This window comes from Nesoenas mayeri, assembly GCF_963082525.1.
Source record: "Nesoenas mayeri genome assembly, chromosome: 17".
Classification (NCBI taxonomy): Eukaryota; Metazoa; Chordata; class Aves; order Columbiformes; family Columbidae; genus Nesoenas; species Nesoenas mayeri.
In genome coordinates, this window is record NC_137565.1 from 5267104 (window position 1) to 5289438 (window position 22335).

At 43.4% G+C, this 22335-nt stretch overlaps 1 protein-coding gene across 2 annotated transcripts in view; it reads left to right on the forward strand.

The window, feature by feature from the left end:
• PTPN11 (protein tyrosine phosphatase non-receptor type 11) overlaps nt 1-16336 on the forward strand; it is a 36071-nt gene extending 19735 nt beyond the window's left edge. For both annotated transcript variants that reach the window (XM_080355268.1, XM_080355269.1), the window contains exons 6-16: nt 173-286; nt 4179-4275; nt 4887-4966; nt 5076-5234; nt 5580-5711; nt 6601-6755; nt 7414-7481; nt 8120-8271; nt 11176-11288; nt 11488-11589; nt 12505-16336. In XM_080355268.1, the coding sequence (XP_080211394.1) occupies nt 173-286; nt 4179-4275; nt 4887-4966; nt 5076-5234; nt 5580-5711; nt 6601-6755; nt 7414-7481; nt 8120-8271; nt 11176-11288; nt 11488-11557 (1140 nt within the window). In that variant the 3' untranslated portion in view covers nt 11558-11589; nt 12505-16336. The remainder of the gene's footprint in view (nt 1-172; nt 287-4178; nt 4276-4886; nt 4967-5075; nt 5235-5579; nt 5712-6600; nt 6756-7413; nt 7482-8119; nt 8272-11175; nt 11289-11487; nt 11590-12504) is intronic.
• The last annotated feature ends 5999 nt before the right edge of the window (nt 16337-22335 follow it).

Consider the following 22335-nt stretch of genomic DNA (forward strand, 5'->3'; position numbering starts at 1 on the left):
TCCTCTCTACCCTTACTGACCTTTGTTGTACAAATTGTAAAGTTTTGAAGTCCAAATAGATGCCTGGATCCTAGCATTGCCTATATAAAATACACTTTGTGTATGGAATTTGTGATTTAACCACCTTCTTGTCATTTGTTATACCTTTGTTTAATATTTGTATATTTTTTAGCCTCTGAATACTACCCGTATTAATGCTGCGGAGATTGAAAGCAGAGTGCGAGAGCTAAGCAAGCTAGCAGAGACTACAGATAAAGTCAAGCAGGGCTTCTGGGAAGAATTTGAGGTACGTCATTACATTCCAAGTGTTCTGGTATTAATTCTCCACACTACTAAAATGTTAGGTTTGTTACTGCCTTCCTGACATTTCCTCATCTCCCTCTCTGTCACTTCAGATCCCTGTTCTTGTTCCCATCTCCTCTGTCAGGTACAGCACACGGTAAAATTTTACCAGTTTCATTCTCATGTCTGCTGGCAAAATGATCAGCTCAAACTGTTAATTTCTAAAATAGAGCAAATTAACTATGAGCATTAACCAACACATTCCAAACTATTAGAGTCCAGCCTGGGTCCTAACCCTTCTCTGACAACTGGGATCACTTAGTAACTTGTATGCATATGGTGGTCAAAAGCTCCAAAGTGTTCTAAATCTAATGGACTGGTTTATACCACACGTGAAGAAAACCACAGTGGAGTCTGGAACTCTACCAGCAGATGGCAACAGCAAACTGGAGAGTCCTGATCTGTAATAGAGCTGCCGGGTTTGGCTGTGAATGTTCTTTTGAGAAACTTCTTGAATAGAGGCAGCTTTGCAAAGCACCCATTCTTGAAGAAACTCTTTTTTGATCAGCCATACTCATTAATGGAATGTCCTGTCCAGTCTACTCTGAGATTATTGTCAGGAAGAGAAAAATAAATCCATGAAAAGCAAAAGAGTCTTACCAAAGAGGTAGCACATTTCACTATGAATGTGGATGGAATATAAGCAGGTGAGGTCATGGCAGTGGGGAAATCATAAAATGAGGATTAAGCTTCATCCTCTCTCTTCCTTGGTGTGGGGACAGTCCCTAACCCAGCACTTCTGGATGCTCAGGTTCCCACGTGGAGGGGAAGAAAGGCAAGAAAGGCCACTCTGGCCATTACTGAGGACATGGCACTTTGTTTTGCTCTGACAGCAGGGTGGGGAACAGTTCTCATCTATCGCTTGGGAACCTGCCTGGAGGTCTGGCCTCAACCTTTGGATTGCTCCTCTTGCAAAGTTCAATATGCAAACTTTGATATGAGACCTGACGAGGCAGGAGGATCAGCCACACTGCGTATGAGCCAAACTTGCATATGAGGATTAACTGTGTTTTCCAAAGACTGATTAGTGGTGTGCTTTATCATATCATGGCACAATCACATGGATTGTGCCTGTGATCAGTGTGTGTTTTAGCCTGAGCCTACAATTTTTTATGCTGATGGTGGTGAGAGCCTGGCCCAGGTTGGCCAGAGTGGTGGTGGATGTCCCAACCCTGGAGACATCCCAGGCCAGGCTGGACAGGACTCTGAGCAACTTGAGCTGGTGAAGATGAGCAGGGGTGGCACTGGGTGACCTGGGAAGGTCCCTTCAACCCAAACCATTCTGTGACTCTATGATTTGCAAGTCAGCCAAGCAAAGAGTGTCTGTTGGCTTCCCTGGAGACTCCAAGCATCCCTTACTCTTATTTAGAGGATATAAAAAGGAAAAGGTGTACCCTATTGGCTTGCCCTTCTTGTAATTAATGCTGGCTTACTAGAAGCTATAGGAATTGTTGTTTTTTTGTTTTCTTGAGGGAAGCACTCTTGTGCGGTGCGTTTAGGAATGGATTGTTGATTTGTTAAAATACGACTAAACTATTACTTGACACTTACAACTTATTTTCTGACCTCTGGTCTGGCTGAATAAACTTGTCTTGTAATGAGTTTCTCAGCTGGTCCTTAGAAGCAAGGTGTTTTCATGTCTTGTGACTTGCCTGAAGAAGACTGTTTGCTAGCAAACCAGAACTCTTATGGAAAAAGTAAATATAAGAAATGAAAGATTTTACCTGTGAGACACTCTACTTCTCTTTCCCCTTCACTGCTGTTCGTGAGGTCAGCGCTAAACCGTACTTTTTTTTCCCCGCTGTGCTTTTGGAAATGAAGCAGTCTCATAACAGTTTTAGCATCGTGCTTTTTTGTTCACCTCAGGTAAGCTACAGCTGTCAGTCTTGGTGGCAGGAGGGCAAACTGCAGGTTGCCTGTGGGTCTCTGCCTGGGCTGGTTGTGATTTGGCAGCCCAGATGGTGCTTATAAATGACTTGTCTTCAGATGCATTTAAGAATGTACCTCTTGTCCCATGAACCACTAGACAGAAATGTTGACAGTCCTCGTAATGTTTTTGCGTCTGAAAAACGGCTGTTTGGTGAGCTTAATGCTTGGATGTTGTTGTGAAATTGGGGGCTGTGTTTCAGATTTATTGTGTTGTGTACATCTCTTAATGGGCTTGTTAGAAGTTGCTGCTTCTTGTGGGTCTCTCCTCAGAGATGCTCAAAGCAATAATAATTAACTGTATGAAGTGAAAATGTGTTTGAAGCTACAGTTTCCACGCACTTAATTGTTTCCATTTTTTAACCTGCTAGCAAAATTTAGCCTTTCGGTTCTTTTGCTTGGCATTTTACTTGGCTGAGATTCAGAAGTCTTAATATTATATAAAGGTGCTCTGAGCTAATGGCACTTGAAAGGCTCTTTGCAGTGTAGTGAGAGGTGAGCTGGCTGCAAAGTGCTGTTCTGCCTGTCGCTTGTAGCAGCGAGTGATGCTTTATGGGGATCTGCTTTCTGTCTTCACTTCAGAAGCATAAAGCCTCCCAGCTCTCCTGAATTGCTTTTGTTCTTTGGTTTCTCTGTCTTTAGGATGAGCCTAATTGTCCAAGGTCACCAGGTGAGGCACAGACAGAGACTGAAATAGAAGTGAACAAATGCACCTGAGGTGCCCGAGCTTTAAAGTAAAAATCTCTGCAAGAGTGTTGAGGGTGATAATAACATGGGGAGCAGCTTCCAAAGCCTGAGTGTACCTTTTAGTCAGACCAGTGCTGCTTTGGGGGTTAAAACTTGGAACAAAGACAGAGATTCTCATCCCTCCAGCTTCGTTGCAAGGAGGGAGATTTGCTACCGAGCAGTATGGCTCTGAAATTCGGGATTGCTGTTGTCCCTGTTGTATTAATTGTGAACCAGGCACTGTGACATTAGCTCATTGCCAACAGGAGAAATCCCTGTGCAGTTTTATTCTGTTCTGGGATGATTTATGGATAATCCTGTTTGTAGCTACTTACTGCCCCCCTTCTTCCCCCAACAGGCAATATGAGAGAATCTGAGCAAAAACTGGGTTAGTGCAACGGCCTGGTGTTGGTAGGAGAGAATAATTAGAGCATTTAAACTATGGTACGTGGCTGTGGTGGTGGGCTGCACATTGGCATTTTACCTGCCTCATCCACACCTGTGAAAATACTGTAGCACTCCCAAACAGATTTTCGTTGTGGAGAAGTAGACAAAAATATATTCCTAATATTCTGGTGCTGACTGCTGAAGGACTTTTCACTATGCTTGAGGTTTAAATGCAGCTCGATGTGCTGCTTTGGGTACCTTATTGGTACTGAAGGTAATGCCAGTTCAGTGGGAATTTAACTCCTTACCTGCCTGATTCAGCAAAAAGGAAAAATGCACTAATACTGTGAACTTTTACACTTGGTGAGAAAAACCTAGTGATGGTGATTGCCACAAAGTGTTGTTGTGCTCCAGTGTACCCAGTTGTGTTTTCCTTTTACAGTGTTTTACAGCTGAAAGCTTTAAAGGACCAACTTGTGTCTGCTTGGTCAGAACAGTATCATGAGGACTTGCTGGTTATAGTTTGTGGTTTAAAGAAGATTTGAATTTATAGATATTTGTAATTATCAGGTGGATAATAGCTTACCTTGTCACTCATGCTCATGTGTTTCTTGGATACCTTGGCAGCAATACAGGACGAAGTCTGAATGGAGAAATCCAGTACCTTCCCCTTCCTCTGACTATCTAGCAAGATAATCAAGTGTTACCGTTTCTGTGAGGAAAGTATCTCTATAATGATGGTGAAACGGTCCATACTACTTTTATTAAAACAAGTTATTTGTGCTCTTTTCATTTAGACTTTACAGCAGCAAGAGTGCAAACTTCTCTATAGTCGAAAAGAAGGTCAGCGTCAAGAAAACAAAAACAAAAATAGATACAAAAACATTTTACCCTGTAAGTATTGATTTCTTTCATTATAATGTAAGCCTGCTACTTCTCTATGCTTTTTTTTTTTAGCTCATAAATACAGGGTTAATTAATCAGCACTGTGCCTTTCTTCTCTTCAGTGTTAATTTCCCGTCTTGTGTTGTCAGTATTAGCTCATGCAATTTCCAATTTGTCTTCAAATATTTGCACTTTGTAGATACTGATATTTCGATTCCCAAATATTGGTTTTATCTTCAGCTTTCATTTAGTAGCGTCACATCCCTACACTGTTGTTCGCCAAAATGGAATGCTTATATTTAAGAGGATTAATTTGCTGTACAAAACTGCATGGTGCAAATCCAGCAGCCGTTCGCTTTGACTTAGTGTTTGTCCGTGTACACACGAGTTAGTGGGCGCACGAACCCTTATTTTGATCTAGCTTGATATGAATTTGCCACTTGTTTGAAGAAATAGCAAAAGAGGAAAGGCTGAATATTTTAGCCACTAATTTACTGAGTTTGACAACTTAATAGCTTCTGGTAGCAGTAAGAAACATACCTGTCTGCGGGTATTTAGAAACAGCTGTGTGGTCACAACTGTGGGATGCAAGCGCTTAACATACATCTATTTTCTTCCAGTTGATCATACCAGAGTTGTTCTACATGATGGTGATCCAAATGAACCTGTTTCAGACTATATCAATGCTAATATTATTATGGTAAGTGTTTTCCTACCTCGAAGAATCTCGTTGGCACAGGCCATGCCTCTTCTTTAACATGCTCACTTAAATCTTGTAACCATTTGTCACCCTTGTTTTTTTTCTCTAGCCTGAGTTTGAAACAAAGTGCAACAACTCAAAGCCAAAAAAAAGCTACATTGCTACTCAAGGTTGCCTGCAGAACACAGTGAACGATTTTTGGAGGATGGTGTTCCAGGAGAATTCTCGAGTTATTGTTATGACAACAAAAGAAGTTGAAAGAGGAAAGGTAAAAACCAGGCCCTCAAACTGGCCTTAGGAAAGGTCATGACATTTGAATGCAAGTAGGGAGTAAAACTGACTTGGTTATTTTGATTTCTGTGCTGAAATTTGGTGTGCCACCAAATCTGATCTTTGGAGACCTGGAAGGTGCTGAGTGTCCTTTTTTATTGGTGTGTGTGGGAACTGAGGGTACAGTCCTATGATATCATCAGGTCTCCCTTTTATAACGGTCGACTCATTAAATTTTAGCTCCTGATAGTGAATCAGAAACGAAAGCTTCACAAATGTGTTTGTTAACCAGTTTATGAACCGGCCTTTTTTCTTACTGGTTTTTGTTTTTTTAATCTTGCAGAGTAAGTGTGTCAAGTACTGGCCCGATGAATATTCCCTAAAGGAGTACGGCGTTATGCGTGTTAGGAATGTTAAGGAGAGTGCGGCACACGATTACACACTAAGAGAACTTAAGCTTTCTAAAGTTGGGCAAGTAAGTATGCTAGTAACACTGTCCTTTTAATTTAGACTGCAGATCACACACACACAAAAATACACAATTAGGCCGTTTCTTTGGAATCAATAAAAGCACTAAGAGACTAATAAACTGAGCCCTGACTCTTCCTTTGAAGCTCCAGGTTTAGTTCCATACATCTTTGTCCTTGGGATAAGGGAAGATTCTTATACCTAAGCACTTTTTGGCAGAAGATGTGTGGCTGCAGAGCTCTGAGGAAACCTGGAAGGAGGGAATGTGCTTTTTGGAAATCACATTTCAGTCTAGCTAGGCATGTGCTTGCTCCCTTTCATTGAGATGGCTGCACTAGAAAGAAATGGTTTTGTGTGGATCCAGTGTGTAGGAAGAACGTTTAAGGGAGGAATACGAAAAATGAGGAAGGAAACAGTGAACCAGTGTGGAAACAGCCCTTTCTTGTTAAGGAGCAATTTGGATCAGGGTACAAAAACACTTGTGTAAGAAGGAAATAAGCAGGATGTGTTAGACTGGTGTGTCTGTGGGATGGAACTGAGGGGGACGAGGTGTGTGAGGGAACTGCCGCTGGGTGTGAATGTGACAGATGAAGGTCCCTCGCTGTTGGTCGCCCTCAGACAGAACTTTGCCGTGGCTTCTAAAGGCGAGGATGGAAATGGTGCTGGAAACAACTGCATGGGAGAGAGGGAGCTGAGGAGGCTGGAGGTGGGATTGACTTGTTGGACCAGGAAGAGCTCTGGCTTGTGCCCTCCTTTGAGAGCTGTGGTACTGTGGACACTGGGCAGCAGGTTGGATAAGCCACCTTCTGATCTGATGCAGCTTTGCTACATGAATGCTTTCAGGTGGATTTTGATCTGAAGGATTATGTTTTCACGTGTTGGCGTCTTCCTTCCAGGGGAACACGGAGAGAACAGTCTGGCAATATCACTTCAGAACTTGGCCTGATCACGGAGTCCCCAGTGACCCTGGCGGGGTACTCGACTTCCTCGAGGAGGTGCACCATAAACAGGAGAGCATTTCTGATGCGGGACCCGTCGTGGTCCACTGCAGGTATGCTGATGCACTGGGTCTCCCCTTCTACTACTCTCTGTGTCTTTTTTTTAAAATTTAGTTAATTTTTTTGGTGGAAAGGTTTAAAAGAAGACAACTTTTCCTGAGAGCAACTCAGACTTTGATCTGTCAAGGTGTTAGTGCCTTCTGTTTTGCAAAATGAGGTATTCTAGCTAGGTGTCAAATGATTACCTTCAAAGCAGTCTGTTTTTCAGAGTGTACAGCTCTGTATGAATAAAAATTTAATGATTTCTGGTGTTGTATGAGAAGATGGGACCAGTCTTGGTTAGATAAATTTTGGCTGCTGGATCATGGAAGTTCTAGTATCCTGTCCCACCTCTTGTCAGTGCGCTTGCCTCAGTCTTGGTTTATAAATGAAATACTTTTTATAAAGCAAGGAAACGTTAAATCTGACCTTGTAGTTTCTTTCAGATTCAAGGATGTTAATAAACATTGAGGTGTTTTATGACTTCTGTGTCTTCCATGTTAAGTTGTTTAGGTCTCTAGTTACTTTTGGCTGTGGGGCTTGGTTTGACTCTGGCTGTAATTTGAAGTCTAATGTCTGTTAGTTTAGGCTGTTACTTGGACTGGTGTTTTGGTGTCTGTTCAGAAAGAGCAGAACAATTAACTCTTCAGGTTTTTTTCCCCCTTTTTGCAGTGCTGGGATTGGGCGAACAGGAACTTTCATTGTGATTGATATTCTTATTGATATCATCAGAGAAAAAGGTAGGTTCCCCTCCCTTTTATTTTCCTGTGGGACATTGACAGATACATTGCAGTAAAACAATAGGAGTGGTGATCGAATAGAGGATTCCAGTGATGCTACAAACCAGGTGTGTGTGTTTGGCATAGAAGGGACTTGCTCATTCCTCTTGGAATAAAGTGCTGAAACCCTGTGTAAGTGAATAATGAAAACTTTCAGCTGAGGATTAACCAGGAGTCTGGTTATGTTGTTCTTATTTTTATCATTTATTTTTTCTGGTTTTGTTTTTAAATCACTCGTGAGTGTGTGGCTGTTGATGTACTCATGCCCACTGAGTTTGGGTAACCTGGTTTTGGAGAACGGTGTTGTATTTGTGTATAAACTGCCTTAAACGCTAACTCAGCATGGATGCTGAGCTAGGTTGCATTTAAAGCCACCTTGCAAATAGGTGACGTGATGCAGTTTTCTCCCCCAGGACAGGACAGTCTTCCATGCGATGCTACAGTTCTACAGATGTACCTGTTAATAGTCAAGGATTAATCCTCCATGTTAAATGTTAGCAATCTTACTGCTGTTTTCTGCTGGAAAATGAGGCCAATCTCTCCTCCACAGACAAAGTTTATTTCACTGCTCTTAACATTATGATGATTCTTCTTGCCAGGTGTGGACTGTGATATCGATGTTCCAAAGACCATCCAGATGGTGAGATCACAGCGGTCAGGAATGGTTCAGACAGAAGCACAGTACAGGTTTATTTACATGGCCGTACAGCACTACATTGAAACGCTACAGCGCAGAATTGAAGAGGAGCAGGTATATTTGTCCTGGAGTATAAAAGATGACATAGGAACATGTTGTTATTGGAACAGGGAGTGGAGTTGCTTGTTTGCTGCCTGTTACTTTTGGAGACCTGACTGTATAACCAATGCATTGGGAAAAGGCTGGCTCTGTAACCTGTTAACCTTGTTCAGAGAAGCCAGCCTATATTTCAAGTTGTTATGCTTATGAATTAATTAAACTATTAGGTGGGATTAGCCACTTGCAGAGGAAGAAAACCATCAGTCTGAGAGGCTTCTCCATATGACTGCAGCTAGTGCTACTTTACCTTCTGTGAGGATGCTTGCATGTATGGGATCCTGTCGCCCAGGCCCTGCTCCCCAGACCTAACATTTCCTTTTAATATTATCTGTTTTTCTGTGCAAAAGGATAAAATATAAGGCTCTGTTAATTAAGACAGAACCTTGTGTTCTGTTGAACTTTAAAGATACTTCCGATCTGTTAACTCTGTTTCTAAAGTATGATAATAAATTTGAATGCTAGTAGTTCTAATATGTACAGTGTCCATCAAAAAGCAGTTAGAGGAGTGACTTGGTGTGATGAAAGCTTTGGAACATGTGGTGACAACCACAAGACCTTCACCTCACTCTTCCTAAGTACTTCATTGCACTCAAATCCTGCAGTCTTTTACAGAAATCACCTTGTTTTGTAACGAAGAGCTGATGTTCTACTCACTGTTGCTTTAATTCTCTGCTCTAACCTCTGGTCACCTGGGATTTTTATCTTTTTGTTTCGGAATTTCGGTATCTTTCCTTCTGCAGCTGGCTTGCTCTGCAGGACATAAACCCACCGTTGGGTAGATGTGGGAGCTGCATGCTCAGCGCAGTGCTGGGGGTAAAATATTATCCCTGTTTTGGGATGGAATGTGCCAGCTCGGGCTTGGCACTCTCGTCTGGCTTCTTGGGAGTGTGGCAGAGCTTATTTCGTATTTGCCTACATGATGTAGATGTGCTGTTCAGCAGAGAGGATGGAGACTTTATTCGTCTCCCCAGGACAGCTGTTGTGTGCTCTGATGGTGATTAGACACAGAGCGAAGAACAAGAAATCCCTCAGGTGTACTTTTTGTTCCTGGCTTTGTTGTTTTACTTCGCCTTCGAGCTGCCTCATGTCTCTGTGTGTGTAATTATGCAAGCCTTGTATTCTCGGCCCGTGGAATATGGTCTCCTCCTGTTGCTGCCATTTCTGAAGTACATCTGCAACCTCTCTTGATCATTCTAATGGGGGTTGAACAGTATTTGGCTATGGAGTGGTGCACCATATTTCTCCTATAGTGATGAGGCTCTCAGTGAGTTGTGTTTCATCTTCTATTCAGTTACTAGCTCAGAAGGCGCAAGTATAAACGTTTAAGAAACTGGCAATAGATCACTGATTTACCCCAAGAGGTCCTGACCTAGACCTGGGGCTATTGGCAGCTATAGGAGTAAAACAATACAGAAGTTCTCAGGTTAGGGAGGGCTTGTGTGTTGCATGTTGCTTTGCTTTGATTTTTTTCTTCCTTGTGGAAATGTGTTTATTCTCTTACATCTAGGAAACAAGTAGTTCTTACATTACTGTTACTCTGAATTAAAAAGGATAATCACAGTGAATGAAACAGGAGGAAGAGAAGCCAAATATCTACTTTTTCTTGGCTTGCTTCATCTGTTTCAGTCAGCTTAAGTAACAGAAGAACTGACTGATTATTTTTAAGTTGCTTTTACTGTACAGTACATCTGTAACTTGGAACTGCCATTCATCACACAGTTTTGCGGGTCGGGCTGGTAGAAATCAAGCTCTAGTCTAGGACTTCAGGGTGTTATTGGCAGAGGAGGGGTTTGTACCCGTAACACTGTAGAATACTGCAGAGTTTGAACCTTTGCATTTGATTTAAATCTTAATTTTCAGCTTTAACCTTCCAGGCAATTGATCTGGACTGCTGGTCTATTTGAAAGTCATTTGTCAGAAGTAAGTAGGAGGCTGAAAGGGGAGAAGTTCAGTAAAACAGAACGATTTGAGCACGTCTGGAAAGGCCATTCTGGAAAAACTTCAACCTACATTGCTCTGCAGAGCGTTCTTAATGGCAGCTCAGCAGCCAGATCTCCCCAGAGGCTCCGACAGCCTCTGTTGTGGGTTTAATTCAGGCCAGTTATTTAGTACTTGTTCAAGCATTTCATAAATAAACAAAACACCAAAACAACAACAACAAAAAACTCAGTAGCCTGTAAAATTTTGAATCGAGGCTTTAATCTATGTGTAGATTTCAATGTATGCATCTTGTGAATGTTTGCCTTGAAAATGAAGAAAGCCACATCTCCATTCTTTCCAAGCTTTTGCTTTTTGGAGCCTTCCATATCTTCAGATACGCCAGCACAATTGGCTGCAGCTTGTAACATATGCCCCAGAATACAAATAACAGCTTGGGTTCTTTTTATATCAAACCTAATGGGCTAAGATGTTATTTTATTAGAGATCTTGCAAACAACATTGTTACTCATTTGGCCACATCTCCGAGCTGGAAATAAGGTCAGTGGGAAGCCCACTGGCTGGTTCTGTCTGTTAAAGATATGAAAGAATGAAGTGTGGTTTCTTCTGCCAAGTAAGATGTGGATTTTGTACAAGTGCTGGTTTGTAAGGTTGGTACATTCTGCTGGAGATGGTGGTGGAAAGAGGGATATTCAATATCAAGGCTTTTCAGGTCCTGTAACAAATATCTAAAGCCAACCTTTAGGTCTTATTCATGTTGCGTGTCATATCTACAGAATTGAGCGCTCTCCTGTTCATGGACAAACCTTTCTTCTATAAAAACATACACAGCTAATTATACATGAAGTTTCTGCCCTACTTCAATGATTAGTTTCTATGAGTAATTTAAAACCTGGCTTTTTGTTGTGTTTTGCTTCACAGAAGAGTAAGAGAAAAGGTCATGAATACACAAACATTAAATATTCTTTATCGGACCAGACAAGTGGGGATCAGAGCCCTCTTCCACCCTGTACCCCAACCCCAACGTGCCCAGAGTAAGTTCACTTCTGTTATTAGTGTGTAAGTTCTGAACTGTGCTAACTAATCTTCAGGGACCTCCGATGAGAATATTGCCCTGTGCTTCGCTCTTAAATTAAATTGAGCAAAATATATTCTCATTGAATTACATTGTGTGTACAAGTATGGTTTTCTCACACTAGATTGTTTGGACTGAAAATATTTATTTTGTTTCAGAATGAGAGAAGATAGTGCTAGAGTATATGAAAATGTGGGGCTGATGCAACAGCAGAAGAGTTTCAGATGAGAAGATGTACAGAGACTTCCATGTAGAGGCAGGTGCGTATGTTCAGGAGTGAGTGTGCACATCCAGCCTGAGCTGTGGGCTCTGGAGGAAATGTACTTAAAACCCAACAAAGAGAAGAACTACAGGACTGGCTTTCTAATGCCCAAAGTGCATGTTGTCTGTCCTGCTTAGGACATTTAAATTCCAGAAGCTACTTTGGATTGAGTTGCATCTAGTCTACCAAAGCAAGTGGACTATCAGCTTGGTAGTTTGGTATTTGTTCTCATGCCCTTACTCAAGAGCAACATAAACTGGAAGTCTATTATTCAGGAGGCTGAAATTCTGCATGCTAGCAAAAGATGAGTAGCAACTACAGTCTTTTGTAAGTGATCTTTGTTCCTGGTTGCTGATAAGGATTTGTGATTTGAAGAACACTTAATCTGGTGCTTAGTCTCCAGGTTACTGCTGAGCCGGTGTGGGGTGAGCAGTTGGTGTAGTATTGTCATAAATTAAATCCTTGCTTTTATGGAGAGACAAATCTGTAGATTCTCTTTGTTATGTTTTGAATATGTTGCAATCAGGCAACTGAATATGTATCTATTGATGATTAGCTAATAAGTTTACCTGACACTTTGGTTAATGAGCTGTGAATACAGCACAGGAAGAATACCTTTGAATTTAAGGTGTCTTTAGTCATTGATTTCTTTTGTCGTCTTTTCCCCTGTGTTTTTAAAGACCTCAGAAATCCTATTTTCCATTTGGTAATTGTAAATACATTTCATCCATTTAGTCCAGGAACCTTCTCCAAGTTCATATACAGCTTCATCTACTGCCAAAGTACCACGCAGCATATAAGATTTGAGACTTTTCGTTGAGTTCAGGGCTTTCTTGAATCAGAATTGAACACTTCTGTATAATATCAGAATAAGAAATAATAACTCTTATTTTCTTCTCTCTTCCTTTCCCAGAAACGAGTATGGTTTTTAAAAGGTCAAGAAAGAAATCGAAGAAGTTTCACGGAACTGTGAACTCTGAGGGCTTGGTACCTTTTTATTTACGGTTTTAATCCTTCAACAGTAGGCAAAACTTCAGACCATCTAAAGATTGTTTATATCTCTTCTCTCCGATACCTGATTTCCAATTGCTCATTTTCCAAATAAAAGGAAATCCTTTCTACAACGTAGACAACTACCTTGTAGAGTCAGTCTTGAATCCAGCAAACTGTTGGACTGTCATCCATTTGTTTTTTAAATAGTATTTTTTGTTTTACAGTATGGTTATTACTTGGGGTTTTTTTTTCTTTATTTGAGCAGTTGTGGGGTTTTTGTTTTGGTTTTTTTTTTGGGAAGGGGGTGGTGGGAGAGCAATGAAATGGATAAATCCGTTACACTAATGTAAAATACTGATGGGAACAATACTTGATTGTTTGGAAACAGTGGATCACCAGCGTGAATAGAATCAGCTACATGATAAAATTAGTCCTAATACATTTCAAACTCAGACTGAGTTCCATAGCGGTGAGTAGTGATTGATATGAAGGTGCTTTTTGTGATAACCGATGGCTTTGATTATGACTTAGCTGAGTGGCTGGATGGGCTATTTTTGAGTAATTATGCAAGGCAGCCTTTACATCAAATGAAATTTCTTTTACATGATCTCTACCTAAAATAGAAATTTACTGTATCTCTCAAAAGACACGGTGGCCTCGCGCTTTAGGAGGACACTGGCTGTGTTCATTTGTCTGTGTTCGTCTGTTCAGCAAGAGGTAGAACTTGTAGAATTAAGGTATTTTAACAAGTTGCATGATGACACCTTGACCACATATTAAAAGCAGTGAACCAACCCCCTGTGCAGGCGGTTCCCTTAGCGTCGGGAAAAGCCTCTTCCCTTCTGGGGAGGGGGAAGCTTTGAGCCTTCTGATTTTTGAGTAAAGCCTTATGCTAAATTCAAATTGTGTGGGGGAAAGCAGCGCGTGGGAGCTCGCTATCCACTCAAATCGCCTTGGCTGGAAAGGGCAGCGAGGCCAGCAGGCGTATTCTGGTTCGTTTGGTCAGGCAGGAGTTAATTACCGTTCTACCTGAAGTGCCTTTCAGAGCTGCATTCAATTTGCTGTCCCTATTTGGTTGAAAAAAAATCACGTTCATCTGAAAACACTTCTACTTGGTGTCAGTGAGACAAAGTCCTCTTCTAGAGACTCTAGAACGAAGAACTGCTGTTAAGCTACCAGTTAATTGTTATTTTTTTCACTTTGCTGTGTCCCGTTATCCGGAGCAGGAGCTCCCTGGAAGCATTAGCAGCCGCACGTGTGCATTAATGGCAGAATCGGTCCCCTTGCGGGGTACCAGTGTGTCTTACCAACAGCTTTCCCTGTGTTTCTGGGGAAATCCTGTGACTTAAGTGATGTTAAGGAAATATTGTTGTTTTTATATGGTGGGTGCAGGTGGTGAACGCTGCGTTAAATCGCTGTACGTGAAGGTGCAGGGCAAATGGAATCACGTTACCGGCCTTACTAGTGAAATTATGCTAAAGCCTGGAATGTAATTAATCAGCCTGCGCAAGGTTAAGTGGGAGATTACATTACCTTTTCCTGGGAGTGCTTTGAAAAATCAAATATTTGAACACGTTGTTTGAACTGAATGAAGGTGCTTCTTTAACGTTAAGCAGAATTTTGTTAATTTGCCTATTGTCCTTTTTGTCCTTTGAGGCTTTGGGTTTTGTTTTGTTTTCTTCTGAACTCCTGTCACCAGCATACCATAATACCTGTTTTAATGTCATAGCCTTATACTCTAACTATAAGTACCTGTGCCCTTTCTAGATCTAAAATTTCTAGTCACCATGAGAGAGAAATCTATTAATTTGGTAGTGAGATACCCTTTCTACATCGCCTGCTTCCCCTCCTGTCCCTGTTAACAGCTTCGTCCTGCGGAACAGGGATCAGTTATAAGTGCTGGTATTTGTATAGAGCAAGTGACAGCAATTAAATATTTGTCTAAAACGCTGTGCAGAGTTGGACAGATTCTGCACTTCATAGGTTAGAGGAAGGTGGAACGCGTGGTCAGGTCTGGAGCTGTTCACTGCATTGAAAAGCCACAGGAAAAGTCAAGAGAAATGAGAGAAGGATCCTGAACGAATCTGAACTCTGTGAACTCAATTAATGTGATGTGTCTTAAAAGATTGACCTGTGTAAGCAGCAATCAGCTACATGGCCAACATAAAGTTGCCTTCATGACCTCATCTGAGCTGTTTAGAACCTCCTGCCGCTGTAGGGTTTTATTTTTATTCTTTTTTTTCTTGGAACCAGGGAATTCTCACTGCAGAATGTGGATTAATCCTCGGGGGGGATATGGTGAGAGAATGTTGATGAATCTGAAAGGTTGTGAATAAAAACTCCTCTCTTACGTGGAGCGTTAGACCCTGTTTAATATCCAAGGGGAGACCTTGGGAAATAAGACCCGTCTGCCCTTCGTGTGCCAGCAAGAGAGGGATGATTCTTAAGCTGTTTTTAAACCTTCTTTTAAGCAATGGCTGGGGTTAATGCCAGCTGAAGCAAGAAAGACGAATGTCCTTTGGTTCGGGCGAGATGAGTGCGGGTTTCATGTCTTTAGTGAGTTTTTAGAGAATAAATCTTAAGCGTTGATTTACAAGCGTTTGCTGTATCGATGACGTGGAAAAGGGACGCGGTTCTCAAGTGTTCTGCTATGGGACTTTATACCAGAAGGGAAACTTTCACCCAGCTCCTGAGGCACAATGTTTCATGCCAGTGTGAATTTGCTGCAGACTTCATTTACCGAATGTTTTGTAGCGTACGCTTGAATTTCAGCTAACTGTTGGTAGGGCTGATTGGTTCTCCTATTAATCCTGACCAAACTTTACTTTTTCCTCTTCAGATGTGTGTTTGAAACACAATTAACTAGGATACAGCTAACGAAGTTATAAAACCTGTTTCCTTTTTTTGTTGTAGGGATGGGAAAAATCACAGCTGGTACTAGGATGTGTTGTCAGGTTTTGATTTTCTACCCATAACTTCATTGCTTCAAATTAGTTTTTAATTTCTCCCTTTTAAATAGTGAAACGTAATTAATAATTTTCATGCCTGTTTATTTATGACATTATTGTGATTTTTTTGTTTGTTTTTATTACAGTACTAAAGACTAATGAAAAAGGATCTTCTTATTAGGTGGAGTAGACCTTGCATTTATTTTTTTTCCTGCAATGTATGAAGTATTGTACCAGAGTATTAAATGAAATGTAATATTTTATTGAAAAAAAAAATCTCTATCCTTTAAAAGGAATACATTTAGGATGTCATCAATTTGATGTGAATCATGTAAATGTTGATAATGCGCTGTTTATTATACATCTAGTGTTTCAAAAGACTCACTTATTGCCTTTTGCCCACATACGTTCTGTAGACCATTTGCAATTGTCAAAATGTGACATTAAAATAATAGTTCATGTATAGAAATATTGGTGGTTGTCCATTGTGTTCTGTGCTGGTATTTATGGGTTTTAGTTCGGCTGCTCTGCTGGCTGCATTGTGATTTTTTTTATTGCTGCGAAGCTACTTTATCAGAAATGAAAGAGGGAATCTGTGAACATCAGAACTTAAAGAAAAATAAGAAATTAATAATAAAAAAAGAAATAAAAACCGTTTTCTTAAGGTGTTTTGTCAGTAAGTCTGTTCTCCAGCCAGAGATGGTGTGTGGGCTCTGATCTGCGGGTCTGGAGTTGGTTTTGAGCCGCAGCCCATGGGATGAGATGCTGTTGGGCGAGCAGCCCTTCCCAAGAGCCCGCGGAGCAAAATGCGTGTTAAATGTGATGTAAATTCAATGTATGTGAGCTTTTACCTTGGTGTTCGCACCCTCCGCAGCCGCTTCCCCTGGCTCTTGTCCCCAGTCCTGCGCTGGTGTCCCTGCAGTCCCTGCTTCCCTCTTGCTCCACCTCCAGATCACTGATAATTGTTTCTTTTCTGATTGTTGACCTTGGTGTGGAACGTGCTCAAAACTGGGATGGAGGAGGTTTTGCCTCTCTTATTTTGTGGGTTTTTTTTGTTATTAGTATATCATCAATTGCTTTTAATTGGGGGAATGAAGGACAATGCTGTTCTTTCTCTGCCTACATCACACTTGGCTGCAGCCAATTCTGGGCTGAGAGGACAGAAGCTGTTGCTCTCGCTCCTGCTCCTCCTTCCTTCCAGATCTTCCATCTCTTGCAGCATTTGCCTTGGGGGCTCGGCTGTTTCCCAAGGTCCTTTCGTGCCAGCACTACATAGTGACCCGACAGAGGGACCGGGGCTGTGAACAGGAGCCGTGTTGCACCGCGGGCTCCTTTCTGCCAGCTGCCGCTACCGTTCTTCAAAAGCTATTGAAATTTCCCATTTTCTGTAGTACTTAGAGCGAGACTCTTACAAAAATGTCACGTCCCACCTGTTCTCTAGGCTGGAGCAGAAGTTGTGCCCCGAAGTATTGCATATCGCTCTAATTTTAGGTCCACTAATAACGGCTTGTTCTTTCTTACAGCTGATGGGAATGTTCCCACCAGGCATGTCACTGCTGTTATTGATTCCCAGAAACGAGACGCGTGAAGGGGTTTTAATTCAAGGAAAGGTTCCACTGAGCGTTCGCTCTCCCCTCGATCCTGCTTTGGGCGCTGGGAGGTAAAAAATGCAGCTGAGCCATCCTGCGACTTCTTAGGAAATAAACGCTGCGTGTTGTAACACAGACAACACGAGCAGTGCCGGTTGAACACAGAGCAAACGTTGGCTGAATTTGTGGTAAAACAAGCCGGGTCTCAAGGCGATGGCAAAGCGCAGAGATAATCTGCAACGGCAGGAAGGAGGCGAAGCCCCGTGGTTGCGGCTCTGCAGGCTCGCGTACAAGCTGAATTCAAATGAGGACAGCAGCTATGTGGAGCAGCTTGGTTTTAAGGCGATTATCCTGCAGAGTAAGAATTTTTTTTATGAGTGCATCTCACAGTTTACATCCATCTCGGTGCACAGCAATGGCTTTATAAGCTGTTTCAGGGTTGGGGAGGGAGGAGAAGGACTGGTCCAGTCTGGGAACTTTGACAAAGATTGAAAGCGATGGTGATGTGGTGACACTTCCAGCACCTCCTGCTTTCTCCCGGGCTGCTGTGTTGCATTTTTCCTTGCCCTGTGTAGGTGAGCGTAACTAGAATTTATTCTCACAGCACTCTGGTGTTTATACAAACCCAGATGATTAGATATTGCTCAAGGACAGCTTTGTTATCTCCGTAAAACCTTGAAACTTTGGCTGACTTTTCTGCAGCATGAATTCCAATGCAGTCGGGGTTTAGATGAATTCTGAAATTCTCCTGTTACACGGCAAGACGTGTCCATCTCCTCTGGTCCCCTGACAACAACAACTGAACGGGTCATGAAAAACGCAGGTGTCCTTCAATCAACCTATTTACTGTTTCCAAAGAAAATGTTTTTCCAGTGCATCTCTCTTGGCAGAGCTGCTGCAAATCAGGTTCCGTCTCCAGGGCAGCAATTCTTGTTTCGTGCCCCCACACATTGCACTTGGTCTTTTCAAGCCTCCATGTGCTGGTCCCTTTGCTTGGGACCAGCCCTAAGCCCATTGCATGGTGCTCGTGCTTCAGGTCTCTGAAATCTTCCTTTGCCTTGAGCTGGGGCCTGAGGCTCAGATGTGCATCTATTTTTTCCCCTTTGATTTTGTAATGGTTTGGAAAAATACCTTCAAAGGATTCTTAATATGCCGATTGCTTCCTGTCTTCCCCACGGAGTGAGACTCAGCATAACAATTCACAGATCAAAACGTTTGATTTGGAAAAAAACCAAAACAGCTCTCCCAAAGAACGGCCCCAAGTGTTGGAGGGGCTGCCACATTGTTAGTGTGCATCACCTTGTCAACTCACTGCTTTTCTTGTCTATGTGCCTGTTCGCTCCTCATGCAGGAAAGATCTTTGTGTTCTTATGCCGGTGCTTTTCTCTTTTTCCTTATTTGTGTCATTGGATGTGAAATGAGAGGGGCAGAAACTCCCTCGTCTCTCTTGTGCTGGAAATCAGGCTGGAAGATGCACTGATCCCTTCTGGTCTTTTTATTTAATAGCCCTGTGTCTGAACTTAGCTTATGGTTGTTTTTCCTGGCCACAATTTTTAATTTTATAGATCTGTGGAAGTCCCATGTCTATTTACAACCATGAATGATAGCTAAAAGCATATAAAGTGCTGTATAAGAAATGACAGAGAAACAACATGTTAAGTGGTGGCTTTTTCAAACTACTTGATCTCATTTTACGCTCTGTGTTGAAGGTGCAGTATCTGCGGAGCGGGTGCGTGTCCTGGAGGAAGGGGACAGCTCCGTCCTCGCGGTGGCTGGGCTGCGGCTCTGCTCTTCTTCATCGCCGATGTTTGCAGCGACTCGCGGTGCTGTAATTAACGGCCTTTCCGCACGTCGCAGTCAATTCGCATTCCTCACGGCTCCCGAGCTCGGGGAAATGCAGAACGTCCCGAGCATCCGCGCTGCATCACTCGGTGCTGCATCCCTGCAGGTGTCCTGCACCAAGCCCCAGCCGCCTCCGTCCTCACATTTGGAGACTGTTGGTGTCCCCGAATAAAGAGATTTGACTAAACACTGTATGAAATTTGGAATCAATCTCTAAGAGTTCCCCCCAAAGGCTCTGTCTGAAAGTTAACCTTTTGATTCATGGCAGCTCATAATTGTACAAATCAGCACTGGCTGTGTTGAATTTCTATGAGCTTTGAGCCATTTCCCAGCCCTGGATCTGCATAGTAATATCAGTGTCTGGACAATCCGCTCCCAAAATTCAGTGGGATCAATTAAAAGGTTTTGAGTGGTGACTTCCATTGCAGAGACCCATTTCTGGATAATGTGGAAAAGCTGGAGACTCTGGTACTCAGATTGCTCTTCCCAGGCATGGGTCACTGGATGGACTCAGTCTGGATCACGATGCTTTTATCAGAGGCACGAGAAAAATAGGAAGCTGCTCTTGCAAATACTCGGTGTCTGCATTGAGGAAAACCAAAGGACAGAGCCAGTGTGTTGCTGTTACCCTGCACAACAAGCGTGTGTGTCCCCAGGGTGGCTGTGACAGTCTGTGCTCCGTCCTTCTCGAGGGAGCTGTTGGGGTCCTGCTCCCCATAGCTGTGTCTTGCCCTTTGATTATGAAGCTCTTTAGGATGAATTACAGCATCTTAATGGTATTAATAACCCGCCTTGGGAAATGAAATGAGGATGAAGTCCTTGTCTTGCCCGCTGCCTGGACTTGCCTGGGTTTGCCATCCGTCGTCACAGTCAACATTGCTATGGCACAGGAGGGTAACAGGATTCTCTTCCTAGGGGCTTGGAGCCTTTTCCCCTTTCTTTTTCATGAAGGCTGTAAGAAGAAGGGCTGTGGTGGTGGTGGGCTTCTTTCTGCCAGGCTTGTTCCTATTCTTTCAGCCCGTCGCAGAGTGTTTCTGACACGCCGGTGCTTTGTGCTCAGAAGTGCTGGGGAAAGATTTATTCCAGCCCATGCCGCAAACGGGCTGAGTTCTGGTGCGTAAGAGCGTGGAGGCTCTTACATGTGAGTGCTGGTAGCTCGGCTGCAGAATCTTAAAACGTTCAGCTCCTCCGTGCTTTGGGGCGATGGATTGAGTTAAACAATTCACCAGCAGGCTCTGGCTCTGCTGAGTTTGACCCTCGGAGATGTGGGGAATGACAGACTGTGCTGACTTGTCAGGTATATGGTGAAAATAAACACCGTGGAGATCTCAGGCCTCTTGAATATTACCCCAGCAGGCACCATAAGTATCTACCGTGAGACGTTTGTGCATGGTTCACCTGGCTGGATTGCTGACTCCGCTCCCATGGAAGCCCCTTGGCTGGAGCAAGGAGATAATTTTGTATTCTGGTGCTATTGGTCAGGGCTGCAGTGAGCCATGAGCATCTCTATGTGCTCTCCAGGAGACACTGAGCCCTGAGCATCGCTATGTGCTCTCCAGGAGACTCTGAGCCCTGAGCATCTCTATGTGCTCTCCAGGAGCAGTGTTTGCTGAAGCATCCCTGGGCTGCCGCAGCAGCGTGGTTACCCCACTCCCTTTGCAGTGCAAAGTCTCGCTCTTACAGTCTCTGGTGTTAATTATTTGCATGTTAAACATGCAAAAATAAAAAATGGTGTACCTTTTGTTTTCCATTACTGACCCTGCCTGCCTTCCCATTTACCAGAGGCTGTGTTATCCTCAGCACTTAACAGGGATGTGCAGGCTCAAAACGCGCCCTGTGTACCGTCAATCTGGGGCTGGTTTATCTCTATTAATAGTTATTTCCTCACTGAGGATTTTTATGCTTCCGTGCACTTAGGGAAGGTTGCTTTCAAATTCTCTTCCTATCACTCACGATAAATGGTGTGTCAGTTCCAGGATAAATAGGCAGGATGGGAAACGTGTTGCCATAGTAACCGAGGGATTTCGGTGATTGGTATCCATGGTAATTGTTGCTAAATTCCGAGAGATTTTTAACATGCTTTATTTAAAACATAATGAGCGCGCTGCTGCCTATGGTGCTGGCGCGGCAGGGAGCGTGTGTGTGTGTGTACATACACGTGCACGCACACACGCTGTTGGGAGGAAACTTAATCATGCATGAGAAGGGAGGGGAAGTTTATTTTAAGGCCATTGGGATGATTCTGTGTCATGTGGCAGCGGGACAGCATCAACAGCCCAATTCAAACCTGCCTGGGGGGTCCCCGGGGGCTCCTGTGGGTGACCCTGAGGCCAGGCAGCCCCTGGGAGGGGGGGATCCCCAGGTCTGTCTCTCCAGTGATGGGAGCACCTCTGGAGATCTGTGGATGGCTAAAGGGGTACAGTGCAAAATCTGAGCCCCCTCTGTGGTGTTGTGTCCAGCTTTGGGGTCACCAGCACAGGACACACATGGACCTGCTGGAGAGGGGCCAGAGGAGCCACAAGAATGATCTGAGGCTGGAACAGCTCTGCTGTGGGACAGGCTGAGAGAGTTGGAGTGTTCAGCTGGAGATGAGAAGCTCCGGGGAGACCTTATTGTGGCCTTTCAGTACTTAAGAGGGGCCGATAAGAAAGATGGAGACAGACTTTTCAGCAGGGCCTGTTGTGATAGGACAAGAGGTGGTGGTTTTAAACTAGAGGATGGAGATTCAGGCTGGACGTGGGGAAGAAATTGTTGCCCCTGAGGGTGGTGAGAGCCTGGCCCAGGTTGCCCAGAGAGGTGGTGGATGAACCATCCCTGGAGACATCCCAGGCCAGGCTGGATGGGGCTCTGAGCAACGTGAGTTGGTGAAGATGTCCCTGCTCATGGCAGGGGTGGCACTGGGGGAGCTGTAGAGGTCCCTTCCAACCCAAACTATTCTGTGATCCTACAACTTGACGAGAAAACTGGCCTGTGGTTTGATGAGGAAAGCACTGCCAAGCTTTGCATGGGCTGGGAATAAACAGGAAAAATAGATTCCTTCTCTATGAGCCCTGTGACTGCGTACGAGCGGTGGGGGAGCTGGGAAGGTGTCCGTGTGCTGGCGGTGATGGCTGATGAGCTGATGGCTTCACGGTGCCTCCTACGAGCCCGTTGTTATTGCAAGTGGAGCAGCAGCAGCTGCTGCCGGTTCATTAACTGTCCCACCCCGGCAGGGGGCTGGAGAGCTACTGCAATAAACACCAATTAAATACCTCTCTAAAATGATCCTGGACCAGCCAGGACTTATATTTTGTTAGCAGGGATGGAAAGCGTCAGAAACCTCTTCCTCAGAGACCTGGCTGGTGGCAGCTTGTTTTATATTTTCTGTCTCCA